The sequence below is a fragment of the Ovis canadensis genome, chromosome 2 (assembly GCF_042477335.2).
Source record: "Ovis canadensis isolate MfBH-ARS-UI-01 breed Bighorn chromosome 2, ARS-UI_OviCan_v2, whole genome shotgun sequence".
Taxonomy (NCBI): domain Eukaryota; kingdom Metazoa; phylum Chordata; class Mammalia; order Artiodactyla; family Bovidae; genus Ovis; species Ovis canadensis.
In genome coordinates this window covers 174,848,373-174,876,357 of record NC_091246.1, presented here as the reverse complement: position 1 = coordinate 174,876,357, position 27,985 = coordinate 174,848,373, and the positions used below count along the sequence as shown (strand labels likewise).

The window sequence follows — 27,985 nt, the reverse complement described above, 5'->3', positions numbered from 1 at the left end:
GCAACATATTTTTGGCATGTTTCAACTCTTATTTCTCCTCTTTATTGGCAATGTTGTCTCTCTCTTTTGCTTGGCTCTCAGTATTGCACAATGTTCTAATACCTCACAGAAATCTAACAAGTTTATTTAGATCTCAAAAATTTCTCTTTGCTTTCCTATCACCTGCCTTTCACTTTGCCTCAGTCAGAAATCTCTTCCCTTCAAAGCTGCTGATATCAAAAAGTAAAGGTGGAGGCATTTTAACTGTTTCATATCAGCTTTCCATTCTTAGAAATATTAGTGTTTTAAACTAAGGTCCATTTCAAAATTTTTAGTATTTATTTATTTTTTAAGCTGTGTGATTGTTTCATATATATATATATATATATTGGCCATAAAATGCAGTATGTAGGACCTTAGTTCCCTGACTACAGATTGACCCTGTGCTGCCTGCATTGGAATCAAGGAGTCTAAACCACTGGATCACAAGGAAATCTCTTAATGTCCATTTAAAAAAGAAAAAGAAAGAAAAAATAAACTTCTGTTGATAGTATATAAATATGTGAAAGAAAGAGATACCATAAAACAGTGGGATATAGTATTTTTAACAGAATTAATAATATGTAGAATGGAAGGAATATGTATATGCAAGCAGAGACAGAGGAAAATATTTTATATGACAGGTCGTTAGATCTTGATATAATAAACTGTGGAAGTGAACAGTTTAAGTAACTTGAAAATATTTGAGATTCACCTTCACCACATTGAAACATAGTTTTAAGAGTATTACATTTTTTTAACTTTTTTTAATTGAAAATGTTGTTTGTAGTTAAATATACTAATAGCTCCAAGTGGAATCCCTCATTCTTCAAGTTTTATAAGTGATACTTTGTTTCCTAAAGCAGCAATAATATTACTAATATTCTTAAGGGCTTCCTTGTTGGCTCAGATGGTAAAGAATCTGTGTGTAATACAGAAGACCTGGGCTTGATCCCTGGGTTGAGATAACCCCCTGGAGAAGGGAACGCTACACAATACAGTATTCTTGCCTGAAGAAATCCCATGGACAGAGGAGTCTGGTGGGCTACAGTTCAGGGGGTTGCAAAGAGTTGGACATACTGAGAGACTAACACACGCACACACTATTCTTAGAAACTAGTTTGTTTTTTAAAATTGTATCAGCTAATTTTCTTTTAAATGTTGTCAAGAAAAGTTTCATTTTCTATAGGAATATTTTCCTGAAGCAACTGGAAGACTTAAATTATCTCAATGTTAAAACTACTCTCTGAGAAACAGTCTGGAGTTCACCTTGTATTATCATAACATAGAGGGCAAGTGAGTTACAAATTGATAGGAAAAAAAAGAAGTTCCAAAAATGGAATAATTTATTTTTATCACAATGAGCTAGAAAATGTGCTAAGTGTTTCTATAAGCATTATTCCCTTTATTCCTCCTACTGGCCATTTTTGTTCTTACAAATAAATTACCCTCATTTTATAGAAGTGTAAACTTAATTTTGAAAATGGTGAAAAAAAAAAGAATACTTGCAATCATACAACTTTTAAGAAAGAAATACATTTTCAGATATCAGAGTGCAACCACTAACCATTATATATATCACCTCTCTAAATGAACTAAATCACTTAGATTCATTTATTTGTTCATTTAACAATTTATGGGATAGGTAATGGATACTGTTTTAGAATATGACTTTTAAATATATATATATATATATATTTAATCTAATTGCTATAATCATGACAATGTCCTAATATTCCATTCATTATGTTTCTGGAATTTGATTTGATTTTCTAAGGGGTATTGTCATTTTGATTTGTTACAGAAAACATTTGCCAGTTGATAGGTGTTTCAAGAACAAAATTAAAAGGGACAATTGAGTCCACACCAGTGTTTGAGAGTAAAATAAAGTGGTCTCTGCAAAATACTACTTTTATTATCAACAGATACTAAGTCCCCTTTGAACTGAGGCCTTCTCAGAAGAAAAGCTTCTTTAAGAAAAGAAAAACATTTTTTAATTGGTGAAAATCTAATTAATAAAAGTATTTTCTAAACTCTATATTTGAAGTGACAATCATATTCTTAAGCTATTTCAAGAAAAGATTCCAGGGCTTCCCTGGTGGTCCAATGGCCAAAAAGTCCACCTGCCAATGCAGGGGATACAGGTTTGATTGCTGCTCCAGGGAGATCCCACATGCCACGGGGCAACTAAATCTTGTGTCAGCTTCTGAGCCCATGCGCTGCAACTGCTGAAGCCTGTAACCCTAGAGCCCGTGCTCTGCAACAAGAGAAGCCATCACAATGAGAAGTCTGCACACCACAGTAAAGTATAGCCTCTGTTTATCGCAACTAGAGAAAGCCAAAACAGGACAGCAAAGACCCAGCACAGCCAAAAATAAATGCATAAATAAATAAATAACTCTTAAAAAAAAAGATTCCAATCAGAGAAAGTGAGGAAAGAAATGTGAAACAAAATTGAAAAACAAACAAACACAAAAAAATCGATAGTGTTGTAATCTTTCTATATCCATGAAAAAACACAACTCCACTACTGGGTGTTAAATCAAAACTTCAGTTGTGATTAAGAAAACATCTTTATGGTGTCTGAATCAAGATGTAAGATTAGAAAGATTCTGAGCTCACCTCCTCCCACAGATACACCAAAAGCTACATATAAAACAACTATCTCTGAGAATAGCTTGAAGTAAAGCAAATTTTCCACAACTAAATATATACAGAAAATACCAATACTGTATACTAATGCATATACATGGAATTTAGAAAGATGGTAATGATAACCCTGTATGAAAGACAGCAAAAGAGACACAGATGTGTAGAACAGTCTTTTGGACTCTATGGGAGAGGGCAAGGGTGGGATAATTTGGGAGAATGGCACTGAAACATGTAAAATATCATATATGAAATGAATCAGCAGTCCATGTTTGATGCATGATACAGGATGCTTGGGGCTGCTGCACTGGGATGACCCAGAGGGATGGTACGGGGAGGGAGGTGGAAGGGGGGTTCAGGATAGGGAACACGTGTATACCCGTGGCAGATTCATGTTGATGAATGGCAAAACCAATACAATATTGTAACATAATTAGCCTCCAATTAAAATAAATAAATTTATATTTTAAAAAAGAAAAGGTGACTTGAAACAGGCAGGATAGATAGAGACTCAGTCGAGATACAAGCTACACCCTCAGAGCACCCTATATCTCAGAGCAAAGATACACAAGTGTGAGGGTTATCACAACTGCCTAGGTCTCTATGAGGTAGAATAAATTCTTTTTGCCTGTATAACCCTGAATACTCAACCATGTCCTAGAGGTACCTCTCCACATAAACAAACTTTAATTTTTTGATTTATCCTTTAATTCAAGTGCCAAGTAATCTTTGGCCTACAGGTTAATACTGCCCTTTGGGCTACTTTTTTAAATTGGAGGAAAAACACCAAAAAAAAAAAAAAAGAATAAAATTTTATAACACATGAAAATTAAATGAAATTTCAATTTCAGTGTCCATAAATAAAATGTTATTGAAACACAGTCATAGTTATTCACTTTTCATTTGACTGCTATTACACTTCCTCTGCAGAAGAAAGTAGTTCAGCAAAGACCATATACCCTGCAGGGCCTCAAACACTTATTATATGGCCTTCCACAGGAAAAAAAACTCTGCTGACCCCTCCCTTATGTGGCCTTGTGTCACATGTTGATGGTGAAGCCAATTATAGAAACTAGAAAACTAAAGAGATCTCAAATTTTCCTTTTTTGCCAAACTCCCCTACTCTACAAATCTCTATCACTTTTTTTTTTTTCTTTGAACTGACCTTCCCTCTAAGTATATGGCAACTCCAGGCTTCCCAGGTGTTGCTAGTTGTAAAGAACCAAGACACAAAATGTAAGAGACATGGATTCCATCCCTGGGTTGAGAAGATTCCCTGGAGAAGAGTATTCCACCCACTTCAATATTCTTGCCTGGAGAATCCCACGGACAGAGGAGCCTGGTGAGCTATAGCCCATAGGGGTTGTATAGCCTTGAACGTGACTGGAAGCAACCTTAGCACACACGTACATATCTCAGTTTCACCATTCTCTCTGTCCTGGTATCAGCCATCTCCTGAGCTACTGAAGAAGCTAGGCTCTACATCCTACTAGTCTCCTACCTACAGTTGTGTCTCTCTAGTCTATCCCTTGTATAGGTGAAGTCAAGTTTCAACATGTACTTCTGTTATTTTCCCTCCATTGACCAAATAGTTTCAATGTTTTTCTCATTTCTTCAGGGCAGTGAGTGGTTCTTAAGGCAGCATCAGCATTCCATGGGAATTTGTTAAAAATGAAAAATCTCAGGTCATACCGTAGACCTATTGCATCAAAATATCTTGGATAAAGGCCAGAAATTTGTGATTTAATGATCCCTCCCAGTAAATTTGAGGCACACTTAGGTTTGACATCACTTGAACACTTATCCAGTTATTCTTAAGGATGAAAATTGAAATTTCTTTGTAAGGGGAACTTTGAAATTCCATAATGGTTTGATTCCAACTCAATCTTGTATACCATGTATTCCCTCCTTACTTCTAGCTGCTCTAGCCCACAAGTGAAGAAATAAGAACCCAGAAGTTAATTAATTTGCCTTAGGTAACAAGGTCAGTGAGTGACAAAGGAAGAAACTGTATCAAACTAAGCCCAAGGATTTTTTTAGGACCACTCCATTCTACCTTTTAAAATATATTTACTATAATTTTAGTTTCAAAAATACAACAACAATAATCATAATCATTTAATTGACCCCAGTTATTAATTTGGCTTGTTTTCTTTCTAGACTATAAACTACAAGAAGGTAAAAATTGGTTTGTCCCATGTGAAGTGAAAGTCACTCAGTCGTGTCTGACTCTTTACGATCCCATGGACTATAGTCCACGGAATTCTACAGGCCAGAGTACTGAAGTGTTAACCTTTCACTTTTCCAGGGGATCTTCCCAACCCAGGGATTGGGATCTCCTGCATTCAAGGCTGATTCTTTACCAGCTGAGCCACAAAGGAAGCCTAAAAATACTGGAGTGGGTAGCCTATCCCTTCTCCAGTGAATCTTCCTGACGTAGGAATCAGACTAGGGTCTCCTGCACTGCAGGTGGCTTCTTTACTAACTGAGCTATCAGGGAAGCATGGGGATGTGTCAATAAAACTTTACTGCCATCTGGAGATTTGATAGAACAAGTCCAAGGAGAATCTCAATAAAAATTTAATGTTTTCTGCCTGCAGAGTATAGTGGTTCAGGCCAGAGCTCTGGGGTCACTCTCCCTGGGGTAAGATTATGAGACAATAATTGTGTGGCTATTAGACCTTGAGTGAATCACTTAGCATTTCTCTCCTTTAGGATCCTTATCTGTAACACTGGGTTGCCAACCACCATCCTCATAGAATTACAATGAGAATTAGTATTAGGTGATATCATTGTTATCACTATTAATACTGTTCTCATAAAAGGTTTAGCTATACTCTGTAGTTAACACAAATAAATAAATGACACTCCTTTACTCAAATATTTTATTATCTAAGTGGGTAACTAAAACAGAATTAGGAAAATATTAAATAACTATATATATTCTAAGTGCTAAGGTAGTTCTTTATGATGTTAAGAATGTGGAGATAAAATATGAATTATGTACAGATTTATAATTGGTATGTGGCTTTGAAGTGAGAAAGCCTCTCAGGAAAAGATTTTTTTTTCCTGCAAATCTTGGTGTAGATTGAGAGCAATATCTGGAAAGCACTAAATAAAACATGATATAAATGCATACCTTTCTTATTATTACAAAGTCATGATGATGAAACCATTTTTACTAATGCTTAATCATGCATGCCCATATCTTATTATCCAAACACAAAGTAACATATGGCTCAGGAAAGGTCTATCATAAAACCTTTATGATGTTGTTGTGCTTTTTTTTAATACATTCAAACTTATTCAATTAAACACTGTGTTTTACTGATAAAAATATATTTAGACTAGATGGCTTCTTGAATGAAAATTATCCATTTTATCATACAGGGAAACCTACAATTTTGATGTTCTTACTCATTAAAAAAATAGCAAATATGTTTATTTATGTAACTTCTCTCTTTGCTAAGGAAACAATATTCTCCAATGCATTTATTGGGTAAATGGCCACAGGTATCAACTACATGGTATAAATTTCTAATATAGACCAGACTAATGGACAATTTAGGTTAAAGTCCACAGTTATCCGTCCACTTAATGGAGCAGGGTGAATCTATATCTTCCAGAGCATATGGGGAAGATACAATGTGTTTATTCTAACCAGTGTGAAACTACAGTACAATGTATCTAAATTTCTAGTTCTGAATCTTCTAGTATTTTATATTCAGATTTTTGTCCTCAGTCCTATGGTTGCTATGACAATAAAACCGTTACCTTGTATCCTCCCTACTTTATACTTTCTTGCTTTACTTTTCTTGACCTAGGAGATGTTACAATCTAAATTACCTGTTTTATCTCCAATATCTTCCCTCTTCAATATCATCTTCAGATTAGTATCATAACTGCATGGCTAATACATAAATCCTATGGTAACCCACTCCAGTGTTCTTGCGTGGAGAATCCCAGGGACAGGGGAGCCTAGTGGGCTGCCGTCTACCGGGTCTCACAGAGTCGGACACGACTGAAGCAACTCAGCAGCAGCATGTCATTTCTATACTGAGAAATATTTGGATTTGCCACCAAAAACAAAAGCAACAAAAGCAAAAAAAGAAAATGGGACTATATCAAACTAAACAGCTTCTGCCTGGTGAAGGAAACCATCAATAAAATAAAGAGGCAAACTACCAAACAGGAGAAGATATTTGCCAATCCTATTTATCAGATAAAAAGTTAACATCCAAAATGTATAAAGAACTCTTAGAACTCAATATCAAACAGACAATCTGACTGAAAAAATAGGCAGAGGCTCTGAATAGATGTTTCTCTTTCTAAGAAAGAGATACAGATGGCCAATAGGCATAAGAAAATGTGCTCAATGTCACTAATCATCAAGGAAATGCAAATCAAAGCCACAATGAGATATCACCACGTATCTGGTGTTGCTGAGGATGTGGACAAAAGGGAATCCTTTTGCTCTGTTGGTGATTATGTAAATTGACACAATCACTAAGGAAAATAGCATGGAAGTTCTTCAAAAATTAAAAAAATGGAACTACCATATGAATCAGCAATTCCACTTCTGGGTGTTTATCTGAGGAAAAGGGAAAGATAAATTTGAAAAGATATATGTGTGTGTGTGTGTGCACACGTGTATGCACTGCTGTGTTCATTCAGCATTATTTACAATAGCCAAGAGATGGAAATAACCTAAGTGTCCATTAATGGAGGAGTGGATACAGAAGATGTGAGGAGTGTGAGTATAATGTAATATTCATGCTTGTGCTCAGTAGTGTACAACTTTGTGTGACCCCATGGACTTATCCTGCCAGGTTATTCTGTCCATGGGATTTTCCAGGCAAAAATACTGGAGAGGATGGCCATTTCCTCCTCCAGAGGATCTTCCCAAACCAGGGCTTCAACCCATGTCTCCTTTATCTCCTGTTTGTAGGCAGATTCTTTACCACTCAGCCACCTGGGAAGTCCTCTTAAAACAGTAATGTAACCTAAATTTCAACAAAAGAAGTCTAAGAAAATGATACGATTGCAACAACTGCATAAAACCCTTAATTTCTAAGATTTCTCTATTTCTATGTAAAATAAATAAAAAGGAAAAGAAAAAATATCCTGAGCTAATTAAAATAAAGGCTGGTACTACTTCCATCATATACTATAGAAAATATTAAATCAGTGTTAGCTTACAAAAATTGTTTTACAGTTTGATTATTATATGATTAAAATGAAAATAAATTCTGGTCACTAATTCATAACAAGTACTTACCCTGGGGCTGACGGCTGGGATGGTAGATCTGAAGGTCAAAAGGCTGTGCACTGGTTTTCTGAATCACACTGACATTCTGCCCTGTCCACTTATTGGCTTTTGACAGCGTGTTGGTCCTCCAATCTGTCCAATAAACCTCACTCCCATAAAGAGACACAGCAAAGGGATGAGAAAGGTATTCATGACCTCGGATAATTTCTATCATGCTTGTTCCATCATAGAGGGCTGAATAAATGGCATCTGACCTACAGAAAAGTAAATGCATCAGTGGTATATAAAACCACATTCCAATAGTCCAGTGATGTGCTCATACTACTTAAATGGCAAAAAAAAATTGTGTAAAAATACTTTTATGACCCTGTATCTGACTTGCAGAAAGATTTCAACAAAAAGCTATCATAACCAAAGCCAATAAAATTCACCACCAATTTCAATGTGTGTATATATGATACATGCACAGGAATACACATTTCAATTATGTAAGTATTATCTGATGAAGGTTATAGAAAAGAAAGGAAAAAAAAAATTAAACCTGGCATCTGTCCAAACTATCCTTTTTTCAAAGTGGTCCACAGTGAGTCCATTAGGCCAAGCCCCGGTTTTCATGTCTTTGTAGATGGTTTTTCTCCCAGCACCACTCATGGAGGCAGATTCAATGCGTGGAAAATTGGCATCCCAATCTGTCCAGAAAAGAATTCTAAAGAAAAAGAAATGATGCTATTGATGATGTTATTGTTTCAGTCATTCATTTCAAAAAAAAATTTATTGAATTTCTATGACTATGCTAGGCACTGGCTAGGTAAACAATCACAAGTGAAACAGATACATTATCTAGCCTCAGGGGCTTAGAGTCCAGAGCAAGAGACAGACTAAACAAATGCTTGAATATATAACTACAGCTTCTGAAATATATTCAAGAATAATTTTGTTATGAGAGTAATAGGTAAGTAATCTACTTTGAGAAAATAATCAAAGGGAAAAAGCAGTTTGAGAAGGTAATATTTAGACTGAATCTGAGAGATGAGCAGAGCATGACAAGAAGAATAAATGGTGGAAACAAAAGCCTTAATGAGGGAAAGAAAGTGGGTGACTGAGGAACAGAAATGAGGCTACTGTATTAGAAATATGGCAATGAGGATAAAGGGGAAATAGATTAAATTTAAAAGGGTGATATAATGGATCTTTTAGAGATGGCAATCATTTGAGTTTTGCCTTATCCCATATTTAAGCAGGAAAGAAATTTAACATCATATATACAAATTCATTATGATAAGTCAGGAGAACGGGTACCTCAGATGGTTATTTTAAAGGATGAGGCAAATATGGTGGTAGCAGTGAAGAGAAGTGAATGGGTTCAAGGAATATTTTATTTCAAGTAGTTTGTAGTAGTTTAGTTGCTAAGTCATGTCCAACTCTTGCAGCCCCATGGACTGTAGCTTATCAGGCTCCTCGGGCCATGGGATTCTCCAGGCAAGAATACTGGAGTGGGTTGCCATTTCCTTCTCCAGGGGATCTTCCTGACCCAGGGATCAAACCTAGGTCTCCTGCACTGTAGGCAGATTCTTTACCAACTGAGCTACAAGGGAAGCCCTTATTCCAAGAGGTAGAACTAACTTCCATGACTAAAGGAGTACTGGATGTAGGGAATGAAGTAGAGAACAGAATTACAGGTGGCTGTGGTACTTGTCTTGGCAAACTTAAGGGTAAGGACAGGCAGAGGGTGTACAAGGGATCCATTATGTGAAATGGAAAAAAAAAATGCAAGAGAAATGCATTTTAAGACCTGGGATTGAGTATGGATGGGTGTGGAGAGCAATCAAAAATACAGTTTTCAATTTTTTCACCTTGAGATTTTAAGACATAAGAAGGAGATTTCCTTTTTATGTAAGGGTGAAATTCAGAGAAGGCATCAGAACTGTAGACATGAATTTGAAAGTATTCTGCATGGAGATGACATTTAGATTCACATGAATGGAACAGATCATATGACAGAGGATGCAGAGGGAAAACAGAAGGACATCATATACTTTGATTTACACATGCATGCATTTTTATAATACTTTCTTTTTCTTTTTCTAAATACTCTTTGTAACTCTACAAATTCACAGTATATGAACAGTTCCACACAATAGGCATCATATGTTTTATGTTGTGCATTTGATTTCTAAGGCTGTTAGGTAATGGAGAGTTTATGTTTAATTGATAGTGGCCTAAACTGCTCATGCATGTTTCAGTTGTATATATATAACAGTTACACAACAATTCTGCAATCATTGCAACCAGCTAATGATTTCTTTTTGAGTGCTTATTATACACTAAATACTTATTTTCAGAACTTTATGCAGATTATCTCATTTAATTCTTCATAAAGCCATGGTTAAAGTTATCCATGTTTATAGATGAGAAAACAAGCTTAGAAAAGTTGAATTCCTTGACCAGGTTACATGGCTAGCAAGTGGCAGATGAAGTTGGGAAAATGGATAGTTGAACTGCTGTCTTCATGTTTTTAACATCTAATGTTTTAACGTCATTGACACTAAATAACAAAGGGAAAGCATTTGGTATGGAAATAGGAACATGGCTGGTAATCAAAATAGTAGTTGCCTTCTTTGTAATTTCTCTATACTTTAGTAGTAGAAACAATGCGAATGAGTGGTATGGAGATTTGGGAGGAAAGAACTCACAGAACTGGAGAGGCAGTGACAGTTCAATATATTTTCCTATCATCAATTCTGACAACCTTTTGGTCAGAAATGGTAAGGTTATTAGCAAAAATAAACTTGGCTTCATTATAGTTGTATATAGTTTGGTCTGCAAGGAGATCTAACCAGTCAATCCTAAAAGAAATCAGTCCTGAATATTCACTGTAAGGACTGATGCTGAAGGTGAAACTCCAATACTTTGGCCACTTGAGGTGAAGAACTGACTCATTGGAAAAGACCCTGATGCTGGGAAAGATTGAAGGTGGGAGGAGAAGGGGCCAACAGAGGATGAGATGGTTGGATGGCATCATTGGCTTGATGGACATGAGTTTGAGTAAGCTTCGTGAGGTGGTGATAGACAGGGAAGCCTGGAATGCTACAGTCCATGGGATTGCAAAGAGTCAGACACAACTAAGTGACTGAACTGACTGATAGTTTTGCTATATAATCCTTAGGTATATGGATTGGGAAAATTGAAACAATCCTTTGGAACAAAATTTCAAAATGCAATTCAAGATTTCTTTTCTTTAAAAAAATGTATTATATCTATTTGAAGAAATGTGCAGTGATGTAAACTAAGTATTCATTATGATTTCAATATCTGAGAGGTACATAGTCTCTTATGGGATATAGAAATTATAAATATGAAAGGATTAGATAACAACATAAAATATCATATAATAAATTTATTTGGTATGTATGTTAAAAGCACATGGTGGGCAGGAAAAGAAATGAACCTATCTTCTTGAAGAGACTGCAGGTTTCTTACAACCTAAGCACTAGACATACGAAAAATATTATTAATTAATTGCATCAATGTTGAATAATGGCAATGTGTGTGTTTTGTGTCAGACAAGCTTGGAACCAAGGTTGGGATATGTCACTAATTAGAGCATACTTAACTCAGACTCCATTTGCTCATCTGTACATAAAAATTCTAAAGTACTACTGAAGGAATATTTGATGAGGTAATAGATGTAAACAATTTAGCACACAGAGTGCCTAGCACACAAAAAATTTTTGTGTTTGCACAAGCATCCACATACATTTACACATGGAACATTTTTTAAAAGCAAAATTTCAAAGTCATTTAAAACTATTAAATAAATGGGAACACACACACACAGAAAGAGAGAGAGGTTGAGGATTAATACTAATGTTTAAATGTTACAATATCATGTATGTAAAGGTAGATTGGTTTTATAAAGTAAGCATGAGTTAAAGCCATGAAAAAACTTAAAGAAGTAGGTCACAGGAATAGGTTTATCTCACACAAACTTTCTCAAAAAATTGTTTATATTAAATTTTTGTTCGGTTGTTTCAAGAACAGCTTTCTACAGCTCTAGGGATGGGAACAAAAATAATACCTAAATTATTAATTGTCTAACCACAAATATCTGATAAGTAAGTTGTTAGATAAGGATAAAGATGAACATTATTACATTAGAAGGCAATATCATTGTTAAAGCTGGGTGATAAATACTAGGGAACTTATTTTACCATTCTTTCTACTTTGTATATTTGAAAATTTCTGTATAATTATTCAAAAGTGTAACAAGTCCAAAATTAAATTAATAGAAAAAAAATTTTTTAAGTATCAGGGATAATTTATAAAATCTTGTTTGGGGGAATATTTTTATTTCCTGAAAAGATTATTGTTTAAAGACAGGATTATTTACATGAGAAAACACTAGTTATCTGGAAATATCAATAACATATATATTGTGTGTGTGTGTTAGGCACTCTGCTGCTGCTAAGTCACTTCAGTCGTGTCCAACTCTGTGCGACCCCGTAGACGGCAGCCCACCAGGCTCCCCTGTCCCTGGGATTTTCCAGGGAAGAACACTGGAGTGGGTTGCCATTTCCCTCTCCAATGCATGAAAGTGAAAAGTGAAAGTGAAGTCATTCAGTTGTGTCCGACTCTTCGCAACCCCATGGACTGCATCCTAGCAGGCTCCTCCGTTTATGGGATTTTCCAGGCAAGAGTACTGGAGTGGGGTGCCATTGCTTTCTCCATGTTAGTCACTCAGTCGTGTCCAATTCTTTGGACCCCATGGATGGTAGCCCACCAGGCTCCTCTGTCCATGGAACTATCTAGGCAAGAATACTGGACTGGGTCACTATTCCATTTTCCAGGGGATCTTCCAGACCCAGGGATCAAATCTGGGTCTTTTGCATTGAAGGCAGAATCTTTATTATCTGAGCCACCAGGGAAGTCCAACATATGTATTACTTATAAGCTATTTCATGTATAATTAATTGCCTTAAAAATAAATACTAAATAAAACAAAGATTAATTATTATAAAGCTGGCAAGCTATATGGTTAAGTAGAGGAATATCCTCCTTGAAAACAGTAAATATAAAATGAATTATGTGTCTCACTTCAAATTTAATTTTGGATGTACACATCTTTTCATGGCCACCAGGTTGTTGTTTGTCAGTTTCCTTTAAAGTTATCATTAAGAAAATAAAATTTAAAATAGAAAGAAGATCAGCACAGCATTAATCAAATTTATTATGATATCTTCAAAAACAAGGTAAAGTAGAGATTTGCAAATCTGAAGAAGATTAGGAAAAATAATCCCTGAAAACAAACAGTGAATTTGAGAGTCACAGGTGGTCTGAGTATATGTGGATAGACCACAGTATGGGAGACCTGGGTTCAATCCATGGGTTGGGAAGATCCCCTGGAGGAGGGCATGTCAACCCACTCCAGTATTCTTGCCTGGAGAATCCCATGGACAGAGGAGCCTGATGGGCTACAGTCCAGAGGGTCACAAAGAGTTGGACAGGACTAAGTAACTAAGCACAGCACAGATCTGGACAATGCTGTACTACAAACTCTAGACTGATTCTGCTGCTGTTGCTAAGTCACTTCAGTAGTGTCTGACTCTGTGCAACCCCATGAACGGCAGCCCACCAGGCTCCGCCACCCCTGGGATTCTCCAGGCAACTAGACTGATGACCCAAAGGCTTCTAGAGCATAGTCTTTTGCTTGCTTAACAAATAGAAAATTGATATCTCTCTTTTAGCTTTCTACTTATGGTGTTGCATCAATTCCAATGTGCAAATAAGTAGCCCTGCAATTCTGTATTCTCCATATGTAGGTTCACTAGAAATAGGCACTGAAGACTTTCAAGTGTATATTTCCAGTGGACCAAAATATATGGCCTGTGACTCTTTTAGGAGTTATAAAATAAGTGGTCCCTTCATTTCTTCACTAAATATAGCAGGGCTAAGCTATTTCTTCCATAGTGGTCACTATGGTTCTAATTTTTCACTAACTTAAGTGGGAAATTTTCAACACCTTGTATAATAACATATCCTAGAATTAGCACCTCTAAAAATGTTCTTAACCTTGCATAAGTCAGTTTACAATCAATCTTAAAACTTGATTTTAAGGATCATTGTTTTATAAAGTTCTAGGCACTCTTTTGTACACTTTGCTGTGTGGTATTTTAAAAAATCATTTTTCCCTTATTACTTTCTTTTTATGTTTAAAATGTATTAGCATTACAATGACTATATTATTTCTTCATGTATACAAAGGCTGAATAGCCCTTCTTATAAGGTGTATGGAAATGTTCAACCATGATTGCTTTTAAAAGAAAGACTACAGTCCACTGATCTACATTTCCTGGATTCACAGGTTAGTGTGTATCAGGATTAAACTAGGTCAATGGACCATGAACAACTTGTACCATTACAGGTACAAAAGGGCTATTATCATCTTCAGGTCAAGATGCAGAATGTAAAAATAAAGGATCGTGGCAAAAAGAGAGCTTGCTTATCTATAATCTTTAGGTTGTCTAAAAGCAACAATGTTTTTATTAGTTTCATTTAGAAATGCTCCCAGATTAAGTTAAAATTTTATTTAGATGTTTTACTAATCTTCATAATGATATATCTGCTTTCACTAACTGCAATTATTACAGCAGAGTCCAGTTATTATGACACATGAAAACTGAATACCAGCAGTGCATCAGGAAGACACTATGCACATGAAGGAGCATAAAGGCAATGAAAGTTCGAGAACTGAAGTGAGTGCCCTGCAAGATTCTGAACTTCTTGGTGCTTGTTACTCTTGAATAATAAGCTTGATGTTTACAGGAGATTCATGCACTACTTCAGGTCACCTTAGCAATAAGTGTATTCCTTTAAAATGGATACAAAGAGAAATGGCTCCTCCCTAAGATCCCTAATTTAGCATCTTGGAATAACTTGTCACCTGGGATGCTGGGTCAAAACCTAGAATACTGCAGAAATGTGACATGGTAGCAAATATATCTTAAAACATCAGAAGAAGGCCTGTGGATTCCATGTTAAGGAACCAAAGTAGTCAATTAAAAACATGTCTTTGTTGGCATTTGTTTAAAAAAAAGAAAAGTAACAAAGATCTTGGCTCTTTTAGGAAGCTCGTGTGATGTAAACATGTTTTATGGGGCTAATGGTATATAACCTGCTTTTTTTCCTAGTTGTACTCAGGGCGCAAAGTGGCTGTTAGCAATCCCACTGTTGGGCATACACACCGAGGAAACCAGAATTGAAAGAGACACGTGTACCCCAATGTTCATCACAGCACTGTTTATAACAGACAGGACATGGAAGCAACCTAGATGTCCATCAGCAAACAAATGGATAAGAAAGCTGTGGTACATATACACAATGGAATATTACTCAGCCATTAAAAAGAATACATTTGAATCAGTTCTAATGAGGTGGATGAAACTGGAGCCGACTACACAGAGTGAAGTAAGCCAGAGAGAAAAACACCAATACAATATACTAACACACCCTGGTGGCTCAAACAGTAAAGCATCCGTCTACAATGTGGGAGACCCGGGTTCAAGCCCTGGGTTGGGAAGATCCCCTGGAGAAGGAAATGGCAATCCACTCCAGTACTATTGCCTGGAAAATCCCATGGACAGAGGAGCCTGGTAGGCTACAGTCTATGGGATCGCAGAGTTGGTCATGACTGAGCGACTTCACTTCACTCTCATATATGGAATTTAGAAAGATGGTAATCATAACCCTGTATGAGAGACAGCAAAAGAGACACAGATATAAAGAACAGATTTTTAGACTCTGGGAGAGGGAGAGGGTGGGATGATTTGGGAGAATGGCATTGAAATATGTATACTATTGTGTAAGAAACGAATTGCTAGTCTAGGTTCGATACAGGATACAGGATGCTTGGGGCTGGTGCACTGGGATGACCCAGAGAGATGATATGGGGTGGGAGGTGGGAGAGGGGGTCAGGGTTGGGAACTCATGTACACCAGTGGTGGATTCATGTCAGTTCAGTTCAGTTCAGTCGCTCAGTCGTGTCCGACTCTTTAGACCCCATGAATTGCAGCACTCCAAGTCTCCCTGTCCATCACCAACTCCCGTAGTTCACTCAGACTCGCATCCATCGAGTCCGTGATACCAACTAGCCATCTCATCCTCTGTCATCCCCTTCTCCTCCTGCCCCCAATCCCTCCCAGCATCAAAGTCTTTTCCAATGAGTCAACTCTTCGCATGAGGTGGCCAAAGTACTGGAGTTTCAGCTTCTGCATCATTCCTTCCAAAGAAATCCCAGGGTTGATCTCCTTCAGAATGGACTGGTTGGATCTCCTTGCAGTCAATGTATGGCAAAACAAATACAGTATTGTAAAGTAAAAAATAATAAAAAATAAAAATAAAAATTTCCCAAAAGAATATAAATGTCGTTGGAGATCCTATAACTTTGATGCTCAGTCTCCTTACATATTTCATGAAAAATTTGAGGCAAATGGGAATAGTTACTTTTACTTTGCTCTCCATCTATGGGCTTGCACAGAGTCGGACACGGCTGAAGTGGCGCAGCAGCAGCAGCAGCAGCAGCAGCAGTCTATTTTATGCAAGGTCCGATGTCTACAAGTGTCTATGAACTTTTTACCAAAATATACAATAAATTTGAAAGCATTTTAATATTTGTATGACCTTTTAAAAATTAACTGCTACATTTTAAATTTAAATTTACAACTAAGCTCTAAAGGTGTTTACATGAACCTCATGTTTTATGCATGTCAATCTTTTATAAAGTAATTTTAAATAATAAAAATTCTATTATATTATGATAAACCTATAAACTTTTCATTTATTCAGAGAATTAAGTGAATTGGTACTGTCATTTGAACTTTGGTCATTCACACCAGAAACAATTTTCCAAGCATTATTTCTTCAAATGTTATATAAAATTATTACCACTGTAATTATAATTAGCCTCACAAGTTTGTAGTAGCAATTAGCAAGGGAAGACATCATCTTTTCTTAGAAGCATTATCAGGTTTTCCCTCCCCAGAGGCTAGCTTTCTGTCCTAATTTTCAACTCTTAGAAACTGTTTTACTTCTGGAAATCCCCTTACATCATTGAAATAGCGCTTAATATTTTCATATAAATAGTATCTGTGGATTGCGTTTGTTTTGCATTTCTGTTTTCTTTTTCTTCTCTCAGGTTGGCTATTCCCCAAACAAACTGAGATAAATAAGTTTATTCTAAGCATTGTCAATTCAAAGCTATAGAAAATGAAGCTTCAATTCCCAGATCAACTGCTTTGTTTGATCAGGGTATTTTCAAAAATTTTATACACCTGTTTTATGTCCTTGTTTTCTTCTCTGTGTGTGCCCTTTGTATTTTGTGAAGCAGTCAGAGTTCTTCTAACATAATGGTACACTTGCTAAAATTATCATTTTCTCCAAAATATTGCTTTCCCTTATACAGAAAGTTTCTCATGCAGATAAGCTGCAGTTACCAAATAGGTACGTCTAAGTCATGAAAAAATCCACACCAGTAGCTATTACATTGAGGGAAAAATCCTCTGTTGATGGCAGACCTCTGTGGGAAGTAAAATGTCAAAGTGGGCCATCTACTTGCACCCTCAGGAAGAGTCTGTTTGAGAAGGAAATTTCTCATAAAACACGCCTGATCTCTTTCTAGTTAACTGTTATCACAGGAGTTAATGGGTGAAATGGGCCAAGCATAAACTATAAACTGGAGGACATACCTTCAGCCTAAAATGTTCACTACTGCTCTGTTAGTTGTTGACAGACCTCCCTACGTTTTCAAGAGAAGCCAGAAATCTAGAATTGTATTCCAAATCTTTCAAAATTTAAATTTTGGCAACTAAGTCAAATAAATGCAACACACTGTGGAAGGTAAAACAAACACAACAATGACAGTTGCCAGTTTGAAACTAGCAACCTTCTCTACACAAGCTACCTTGCCCCTTTAATGTCTATATCTGAAATGAGGAAAAGGAAAACAAACAAAATTCCCAAGCTATTGATTTCTGGGTTGCACATAAAACAGTGTACAAAGAAAAGTGTGTGGACCAGGAAGCTGACTTAAACACAGGTTCCCTTTTCTCTTCTGCATCTCATTCAATTCCCTCCTGACTGACTCCCCTTTCTGACCTCCATCTTTCTTGGTCCTTCCTAGGCTGTGTATTACTTAAAAGTACAGAGCAAAACAATTTTCCTTTCTATCATCCTTTAGACTTGACAATCATTTTGGATATATAAAATAATCAATAGTAATAACAAAGTATCCCAATATAGATGAGTTATACATTATATTTCACATTCTATCTCCTCAAAAACAATCTAATTAAGAGACATTACTGTTCCTGATGTTCAAAACAGAATACGGAGATCTAAAGGAAGATAATACACTTGAGTAGGTTCTCCAGAGGATAAGTGACTGAGCAGTGCTGGACCCTATTCTCTGGCCCCGAATCCACTGTCTCTCTTCTCGTCTTTCACAAAGGACTGAAGGGAAGCAGTGAGGCAATAATCTGGATTACACTTTTGACTTTGTCTTCCACAATAATGTGTCTTGTCTTTAATGTCCCTATAGCCAGCATCTCACCATTGGATTCCTTCAAGTTTAATCTAATTTTCTTTTAAACTATCTCTAAGTACATACAAATGCAAATAAATGGTGAGGTGGTTAACACTTGTGACTGGACCAAAGACTGGTCCTGTGGTTTGCAACCATTAGACAAAATTATAGCTACAGCATCTCTTTGGCAGGTCAAAAATGAATTCATTAAATTACCACTTCACTAGGTTCGATACAGGATACAGGATGCTTGGGGCTGGTGCACTGGGATGACCCAGAGAGATGATACGGGGTGGGAGGTGGGAGGGGGCTTCAGGGTTGGGAACTCATGTACACTTGTGGTGGATTCGTGTCAATGTATGGCAAAACCAACACAGTATTGTAAAGTTAAAAAATAAAATTTAAATTAAAAAAAATAGAGTTACAGTATCTTACAAAAGGGCCTAATGACCATATTTAGGAAAAAATGAAAGTTTTCTCCTTTAAAAGTACCTATGTAAGCAATTTTATATCAAATTCATGGTGACAGTCTAAAATTGGTTGATATATACATCGGCTTCCCTGGTGGCTCAGACCGTAAAATAATCTGTTTGCAATTAAGGAGACCAGAGTTCAATCCCTGGGTCAGAAAGATCCCTTAGAGAAGGAAATGGCAACCCACTCAAGTACTGTTGCCTGGAAAACCCCATATACAGAGGAGCCTGGCTGGCTACAGTGCATAGGTTTGCAAAAAGTTCAGTGTGACTGAGTACTGAGCACACATGCATAATTGTAGATATAAATATAAACATACATCTATATATACAACCATCCACAAGTATGCTGCTAAGTTGCTTCAGTCATGTCTGACTCTGTGTGACTCCGTGGACTGCAGCCTACCAGGCTCCTCCGTCCATGGGATTTTCCAGGCAAGAGTACTGGAGTGGGTTGCCATTGCCTTTTCCACAAGTATATACACACATATTTACATGCACAAAATAAGCACTTTGACTTCTAATTTATGAGAAAATTGAATCCAATATTAATTTTAAAGGTAATATTTTATGCCAAAGTGAATCTATGAAAGGCAAACTTCTTTACCCAAATCTTGGGTCCAGAGCGATGGCCCTGGGGTGTTCCATAGCTCCTGCAATGAGTGTAGTTCTTAAGGAACCATCTAGTTTGGCCACTTCAATTTGGTCCAGATTGCTGTCTATCCAGTATATGTTGCCTGCTATCCAGTCAACAGTCAATCCTTCTGGGGTAGCCAGGCCATGTTCCACAACCACTTCAATAGCACTGACACCTACAAAAAGAGAGAAACCAACACAAGCATCCATTTAAGTGACCCACTAAGCACTAAGGAAAAGGTGTCCTTATCAGCAGTATGAAGTATTTAACATTATATTAACTTTGAGAGATAGAGTGTAAAAGTATTACCTGACACAGAGAGACTTTAACATGGCCCCAAATTTAGAATTAATGATTTTTCCCAGGAGAGGTTTTTAATCTCTTAAATCCTTTCACTGACAGCATAACAGAATTTTTAAACAACTCTGAGGCTAATAACAATGCTTAGGTTGCAAAAAAGTTATGTCATGTTTCTGATTTTTCAGGCAGAACAAGGAATTTTGGAAATGATAATAACTTGCTGGTTAAAATCAGTGTAATGCAATTCAAACACTGATCTTCAGGGAAGAATAAAAAGTCCACCTGGGGCAATCTGCATCTAGCCAGGCAGCTACTCTTTTAAAGCATGACTGAAAAGATCGATGTTATGGCATTTAGCCTTAAAAATAATCCTCAAATTATAGCTCCCCACAGATTTCTGAGCCAATATAACATTTCTGATTTGTATTTTGACTTGTAGAATATAACATGTTTGAAAATAAAGGAAGAAGCCTGTAGTGTGGGCTAAATAAAAATAAACAATTGAGTAATACCCAGAACTATTTTTATTTATGTCCTTCATTTCTTTTGGAATTAACACTTTATAACTTATGACATTGCCAGTGCTTTTGTTAGACATTTTTTTTTAACAGTTAACCATGTAAAATCATGGATCTAAACCCATCATTTGAAATTGAAATCAATACTTTGTAATATAAGACACAGATTCACACATCATAATTACATTGTGTTTGAACACTACATTTTCCAAAATTGTAATGGTGATTTAAGGAGGAATTTAGATTTTGATAGAAATACCTGGCCTTTGGAATGTTATACAGATCTAAGATTTTCAAGAGAATTATGACATATATTTATCTCAAGATCTTGCCTAGGAAAGCCTAGATTGGAAAAAGAGATGCCAAATTATGGGAAAACTTATTTAGCTCATATTAACAATCTTTGTAATAATTTATCATTTCTTTGAATGATGCTAGAAGACGAAAACCATAAAAAAACAAAGCTATTTTAACTCACAAAAATTATGTATAGTAATTAGAAGACAGTCATTTTTCTCTTATAAATAAATTTTACCATTGAATATGCACCAAAATGCTCACAATTTGAAAATAGTGTGAATAGTATAGGCCTTCACCCCCCCTCCAACATATCGTCACACATACTTCATACCCCTGGATTTCCACATATGAGGGAGAAGATAAGAAACCAAAGAGTAATCAAAATTCCTTCTGATTACAACATATTTTTTCTGAAATTTTCAGTTAGAAATTAATCCCACAATTAAGTCAAAATTGTAATGGATGTACCTCCACTTTCAGAAAGCTTGCCCCGGTATATTCGGTCTTCTACAACATCTGTCCAATAAAGTAAACTTTGATTGAAGTGAAAGTCAAGTGCTATTGTGTTTCTCAATCCAGGAACAAGCAGACTATAGTCTCTTTTATGAAGATCAATCCTTCTGATCTCATGGCGAATAGAAAAGATGATGAATGCTTCAAAAGGATCTGAAAATAGATTTATGTTAACAGGCATATGGAAATATTTATATGCTTTAGCAAACAGAATAAAGTACTTGGGGTCAAGATCTATTTATTTAAAAGCACAATTTGTTATGAATTTTCTGTCATTAGAGGAGCTACTTCTTATAATCCAAAATTTAAAAGAATCTTGAAAAACTTAGGTTAATCTGTATTTATTAAAATAATCTATAAATTTTTTTTATTCCTTGAATTTTTACATACCTGATTCTGATTTTAAAATATAAGAATTGCTGCAATTACAAGACAGAATGTGAGATTTTGTTTTAGTGTCGTTTAAACTGATAGTTCAAACTTTAGAAATATTGCCATAGAAATTGCTAAGTGAATAAAACTAGCTCTGTCACTTTTAGCTCCTCACATGACTCTAGATTCACAAAGGAGAGAAAACCAACAAAAGACAATTTATATGAAGAGAATTACTGGGCTTATAATTAGGAAGATGGTGGCTTTCTAGAAAACCCAAGAAAATCATATATATAACTTTTCCCTCACTAGTTTTTTAATCCTGGACCAGACCTGGAAGAAAGAGAAGAAGCTTTGAAAACAGATGTAAGATTAAAGTTTTATATTTTTGTACATAAAAAAAGAATGTTTTAATACTCAAAAGTTACTAAAATTACCATTTTGAAAAATATGAAGTACTCTACTATTGGACATACTGATATTTGTTAGACATGAATTCTGCTTTATGAATATACATTTTGAGGGAGGGACCCAGGCTCAGTAAGATTTCTCCTGTTTCCATGTTACTGTCAACCTTGTATGCTTTTTTTAGGGAACCTTTTTCCTCTCCCAAATCTATACATGTTTGTGAATGTGAGCTATTATAATCACTCCTGGGTACAATGGTTGGCCTAAGAGGTGTATATAAGATCTAAGTCAGGAAGATGGGTTTTTAAACTTTCAGAGAAGTTTTCAAGTTGAGGATAAAAAGTTTCTTTGCATATTTCTCAGCCGAGTATGTCATTCATGCCCTTGTACTTTAAGTCTACTTGTAGTATTGTAGGAGAAGAGAAAAAAAGCCTCAGAAACAAAAACTGATGACCAGGAGAAGGGCCATATCCTAAGGACATTCAAACTCATAGTTCCAGTTTTCCCTAAGCCTACCTCCTTTCTTCAAATCCCCTGTGCAAATGCATTTAACTCTATTGCACTTCATTAGAACTGGATTTTTGTCAACTGTAACCAGATATACTGTTCTTACTATGTATGTGTTAGTTGCTCATTCATGTCCAACTCTTTGTGAGCCCATGGACTGTAGCAAGTCAGGCTCCTCTGTCGAAGGGGTTTCCCAGGCAAGAATAATCAAGTGGATTGCTATTTCCTTCTCCAGGGGATCTCTAAAACCTGGGATCGAACCCGGGTCTCCCACACAGCAGGCAGATTCTTTACCATCTGAGTCATCTGGGAAATCACTTTGGCTTCTTATTAATCTCATTTCCTCAGAGATGTCTTCCCTGATCAGTTACCACATCTTCATTATTCTATTTCACTATAGCCTCTTTATTCTCTTTAGAGTACAATTTAAAATCAGTATTTTTGTTTGGTATTGCCCTTATTTACTGGACTACAAACTCTCTTAAATAGGATCTTGTCAGTCTCACTCATTATGTTGTCCCTAACATTTAATATCTAGTTCCAGAAAAATATCTATTTCTGCTTTATTGACTATGCCAAAGCCTTTGACTGTGTGGATCACAATCAACTGTGGAAAATTCTTCAAGAGATGGGAATACCAGATGACCTGACCTGCCTCTTGAGAAATCTATATGCAGGTAAGGAAGCAACAGTTAGAACTGGACATGGAACAACAGACTGGTTCCAAATAGGAAAAGGAGTACTTCAAGGCTGTATATTGCCATCCTGCTTATTTAACTTCTATGTAGAGTACATCATGAGAAAGGCTGGGCTGGATGAAACACAAACTGGAATTAAGATTGCAGGGAGAAATATCAATAACCTCATTTATGCAGATGACACTACCCTTACGGGAGGAAGTGAAGAGGAATTAAAAAGCCTCTTGATGAAAGTGAAAGAGGAGAGTAAAAATGTTGGCTTAAAGCTCAACATTCAGAAAACAAAGATCATAGCATCTGGTCCCATCACTTCATGGGAAATAGACGGGGAAACAGTGGAAACAGTGTCAGACTTTATTTTGGGGGGCTCCAAAACCACTGCAGATGATTACAGCCATGAAATTAAAAGAAGCTTACTCCTTGGAAGAAAAGTTATGACCAACCTAGATAGCATATTCAAAAGCAGAGACATTGCTTTGCAAACTAAGGTCCGTTTAGTCAAGGCTATGGTTTTTCCTGTGGTCATGTATGGATATGAGAGTTGGACTGTGAAGAAGGCTGAGCGCCGAAGAATTGATGCCTTTGAACTGTGGCGTTGGAGAAGATTCTTGAGATTCCTTTGGACTGCAAGGAGATCCAACCAGTCCATTCTGAAGGAGATCAGTCCTGGGATTTCTTTGGAAAGAATGATGCGAAAGCTGAAACTCCAGTACTTTGGCCACCTCATGTGAAGTGTTGACTCATTGGAAAAGACTTTGATGCTGGGAGGGATTGGGGGCAGGAGCAGAAGGGGATGACAGAGGATGAGATGGCTAGATGGCATCATTGACTCGATGGATGTGAATCTGAGTGAACTCTGGGAGTTGGTGATGAACAGGGAGGCCTGGCATGCTGCGATTCATGGGGTCTCAAAGAGTCGGACACGACTGAGTGACTGAACTGAACTGAACTGATTCCATTTCTATGCAATGTCCAAATAGGCAAATCTACAGAGACAAAAAATAAACTAGTGGTTGCCAGAGTCACGTGTAGGGGTTTATGGGGAGTAATTTCTAATGTCTGTCGGGTTTGTTGAGGGCGCTTAAAATACTCTAAAATTAGACAATAGTAACAGTTGTATTACTCTCTAAATACACTATAGACCACTGAATTGTGTATCTCAATTTATCTGTTTTAAGAAAAAAGAAATATGGTAATAAATGTGGAAATTTATAAAAAGTAACAAACAGTACATATGTTATTTTTAGTCCACTGTTAACTAAAAATCATGTATTTTTACTTCATTTGATTACTCTGTATAACTAAACTCAACTCTGAAAATTTTCCTATCTACATAAAGAAAGACAATATAGCATTCTGACAATTTAATGTTTTTCTTCCCTGTATATTTACACTAGTTGACTAGAGTATTCAAACATACAAAAAATAATATTTCAACTCAATAATTCAGAAAATATAAAAGGAACTAACTCACAGGAATTAGGAAGAATATAATCAATAAAACTATAGAAATTGATAAAATAGAGAAAAACATGATCAAAATAAAACTTCTTTGGGTTTGTTGTTACTATTTTCTCTTTGAGAGAATAATGAAAGCTAAAATAAATAATCCAATATGTCATTTTACATACTACTGGGAAATTATAAAGACTAGTTTTAAAAGACTTTGAAATGAAAACAAAAAAAAAAGACTAGTTTTAAAAATTACAGGTCTCACAATGGTCTTTTCTTTAAGGAAAACAAACAAAAACTCTATATAAAACATTTAACAATAAAACACAATTAAATTTTCAGTGATTTAGTTTTGATGTAGATATATAAAATTTTTTTGAGGCAAACTTGATTTGAAATGAGTATCAACAAAAGGTGAAACAGTCATCATTTTTACAGTCTTCTAATAATTTTTTTCTAGTATACTAGCTCCTGTCTAGTAAGTGACTGAATTTAACAGCTCAGGCCAGGACATCACACTCTACAAAGAAGTGGCTTGGAATTTTTCTACTTTAGCATATTATGAGTTTACATACACACAAAAAATAAGCTTACAGTTTACATTTTATAGTAATGAATTCCATGTTTATAAACAGCACATCAGAAGTAGCTTTTTAAAAATGTTTAAAATATTGTAATTTTCTATCTATTTTCTTTGATTTTCTTTCATTTCCATTTCAGGTTTGCACAATAATTTTTACAAGATAGAATATGAAAACAATAGATGACTTGTCTAAGGAAAAGAGTCCCTCTATAGTCCTCTTAGGGTAAATTGTGATTATAACTCTACAGCTAGCAATTCTATATGAATAGCTCCTAATTATTTTTCATACATGTAATATTAAACACAAAATGATATTATAGCTATAGTGTTTTCTCTCCTTCTATTTCAGAATTTTTACTGTCTTCTCTGCGCTCATATATAAGAATTTATTTGGATTTCTCTCTTCCCATATCAGATACATTTCTTTTACACAGTAGAAACTCACTAAGTAATAAATGGTCTATTGTTTCTCTAGCTCAATATATATTACTGCTACCTTTTTTCCATTAATTCAGCTCTAGCTATGCTGGGAATGAATGATAGTCAAGCATTACTGAAGTGTGATATATATGAAGGGAGAGGACAGAATCTATAGAAGGAAGGGTAGAACAGACTCTTAAGTGGCAAGAATCTGCATTTGATGTCTGTTTGTATTTGTGAAAGAGAAAGTCAGAGACCAAGAGAGAGGGAGAGCATGAGCACAGGGCTCCCCTGGTGGTCTAGTGGGTGAGAATCTGGCTGTCAATGCAGGGGAAATGGGTTTGATCCCTGCTCCAGGAAGATTCCACATGCAGCGGAAAACTAAGACTACATATCACAACTACTAAGCCTGTGCTCTAGAGTCTGGGACCCACAACTACTGAAGCCTGCACACCCTAGAACCTGCGCTCCAAAACAAGATAAGCTACTGTAATGAGAAGCCCACACACCACACCTAGAGAGTAGGCTCTGCTCTCTACAACTAGAGAAAGCCCATGCTCAGCAATGAAGATCGAGCACAGCCAAAAATTAAAAAATAAATAAACCTTAGGGGAAAAAAAAAAAAAAAAACAACGTGTAAACCATTAAAAACAAAATCGCTTGACTGCAAATGCACTGGGGTAAGGGATTGTATGACATGGCCCAGGGCCTTATTATTAGAATCAACAAATAAATAGCTAGCCCAGAAGACACTGAATATGGAGGTGATAAAAATTATTACTGAAAGAAGAAAAGAAATGGAGTAAAGAAAGAAGTGAATAAAAAGGAGAACGATAAAGTGGAATTGGTTAACAAAGGTCAATGTGAATGAAATTAATAGATGGATAACTGAATGGAGATGCTTGAAATGTCTAAAATTTAGTATGGATGGCTAATTTCTCTGAATCAATAAGGGAAGGCAATAATCTTAACATGAAAATAACCAAAGTAAATGTAGAGATGCAAAAGACTAACAGGTATATAGAGAAATGCCCAAATTCATATATAAATAATAAGAAAAAATACCAACTAAAGCAATGAAAAATATCATTATACTCCTAACTGCTATATATTGTGGAAAAAAATTAGAATGTTGGATAATTTTGAGCTGGCAAGGATGTGGGGACTTTGGACATGTATTGTTGGTGTAGATGTAGTCTGTTCAGTCACTCTGAAGAACAACTGGTTCTACTTATTCATAGTAAATATAAGTATATCCCATGAGTTGGGTACTTTAGTCTTGAAAATTTTCAAGCAGATTTATAAAAACATAGATAAATCTATGTCTATGGCAGTGGTATTTGTGTAAAGATCAGGGATGATTTGAGTGAACCTATGTGATAGAATGGATAAACAGAAACTGGTACTACATGTCATATGATTACACATCGTGGTTAGAAGCAACATATTAATTGTACTCATAGCACAGATGGTAAAAACATAGTGAAAATATATTGGTATTTTAAGTAATAAAGGGCATTTTTATATTCAATTAGCATTTACTACACAATTTTCATATATTTCAAAAGAAGCATAAAATAATTTGATTTAATCTCTGCTTTGAAAAAAAAGTTTAGGTGTAAGTAATAGAAATAAGCTTATAAAACAGACTATTCAAAGACATCATGGGAATTTGAGGGCACATAGTAAATAGAGATGAACTGGATCTTCAGAACAGCTTGTAAAAGTTCCTGGAGTCATGAGTAATGAAGTTCAAAAGCTCTTCTCTAGCATCTCTTTTGGAGAAGGCAATGGCACCTCACTCCAGTACTCTTGCTTGGGAAATCCCATGGATGGAGGAGCCTGGTGGGCTGCAGTCCATGGGGTCGCTAAGAGTCAGACACGACTGAGCGACTTCACTTTCACTTTTCACTTTCATGCATTGGAGAAGGAAATGGCAACCCACTCCAGTGTTCTTGCCTGGAGAATCCCAGCTACGGGGGAGCCTGGTGGGCTGCTGTCTATGGAGTTGCACAGGGTCAGACATGACTGAAGTGACTTAGCAGCAGCATCTCTTTACCATAGGCTCTGAGTAAATGAAGTAATCTTCTGGTCTTAGTTTCAATGGGTATACAAATTATATTACCTACCTACAAATAAATTACCTATAACATTTTAGATACTTGATAAATGGAAGCTATCAACAATATTATAATTAACTTCCAGAAATGATTCATATGGATTTGAGGACTAACTATACTATACTATATTATATAGTATATATTATATACTATACTATATTATACTATATAT

General features: G+C 35.9%; 1 protein-coding gene across 1 annotated transcript in view; it reads right to left on the bottom strand.

Moving 5' to 3' along the window:
* LRP1B (LDL receptor related protein 1B) overlaps positions 1–27,985 on the bottom strand; it is a 1,961,274-nt gene that overhangs the window by 758,521 nt on the left and 1,174,768 nt on the right. The window contains exons 24-27 of the mRNA XM_069573760.1: positions 21,209–21,406; positions 19,593–19,797; positions 8,478–8,642; positions 7,946–8,190 (exon numbers count right to left, since the gene is read on the bottom strand). Of these exons, the coding sequence (XP_069429861.1) occupies positions 7,946–8,190; positions 8,478–8,642; positions 19,593–19,797; positions 21,209–21,406 (813 nt within the window). The remainder of the gene's footprint in view (positions 1–7,945; positions 8,191–8,477; positions 8,643–19,592; positions 19,798–21,208; positions 21,407–27,985) is intronic.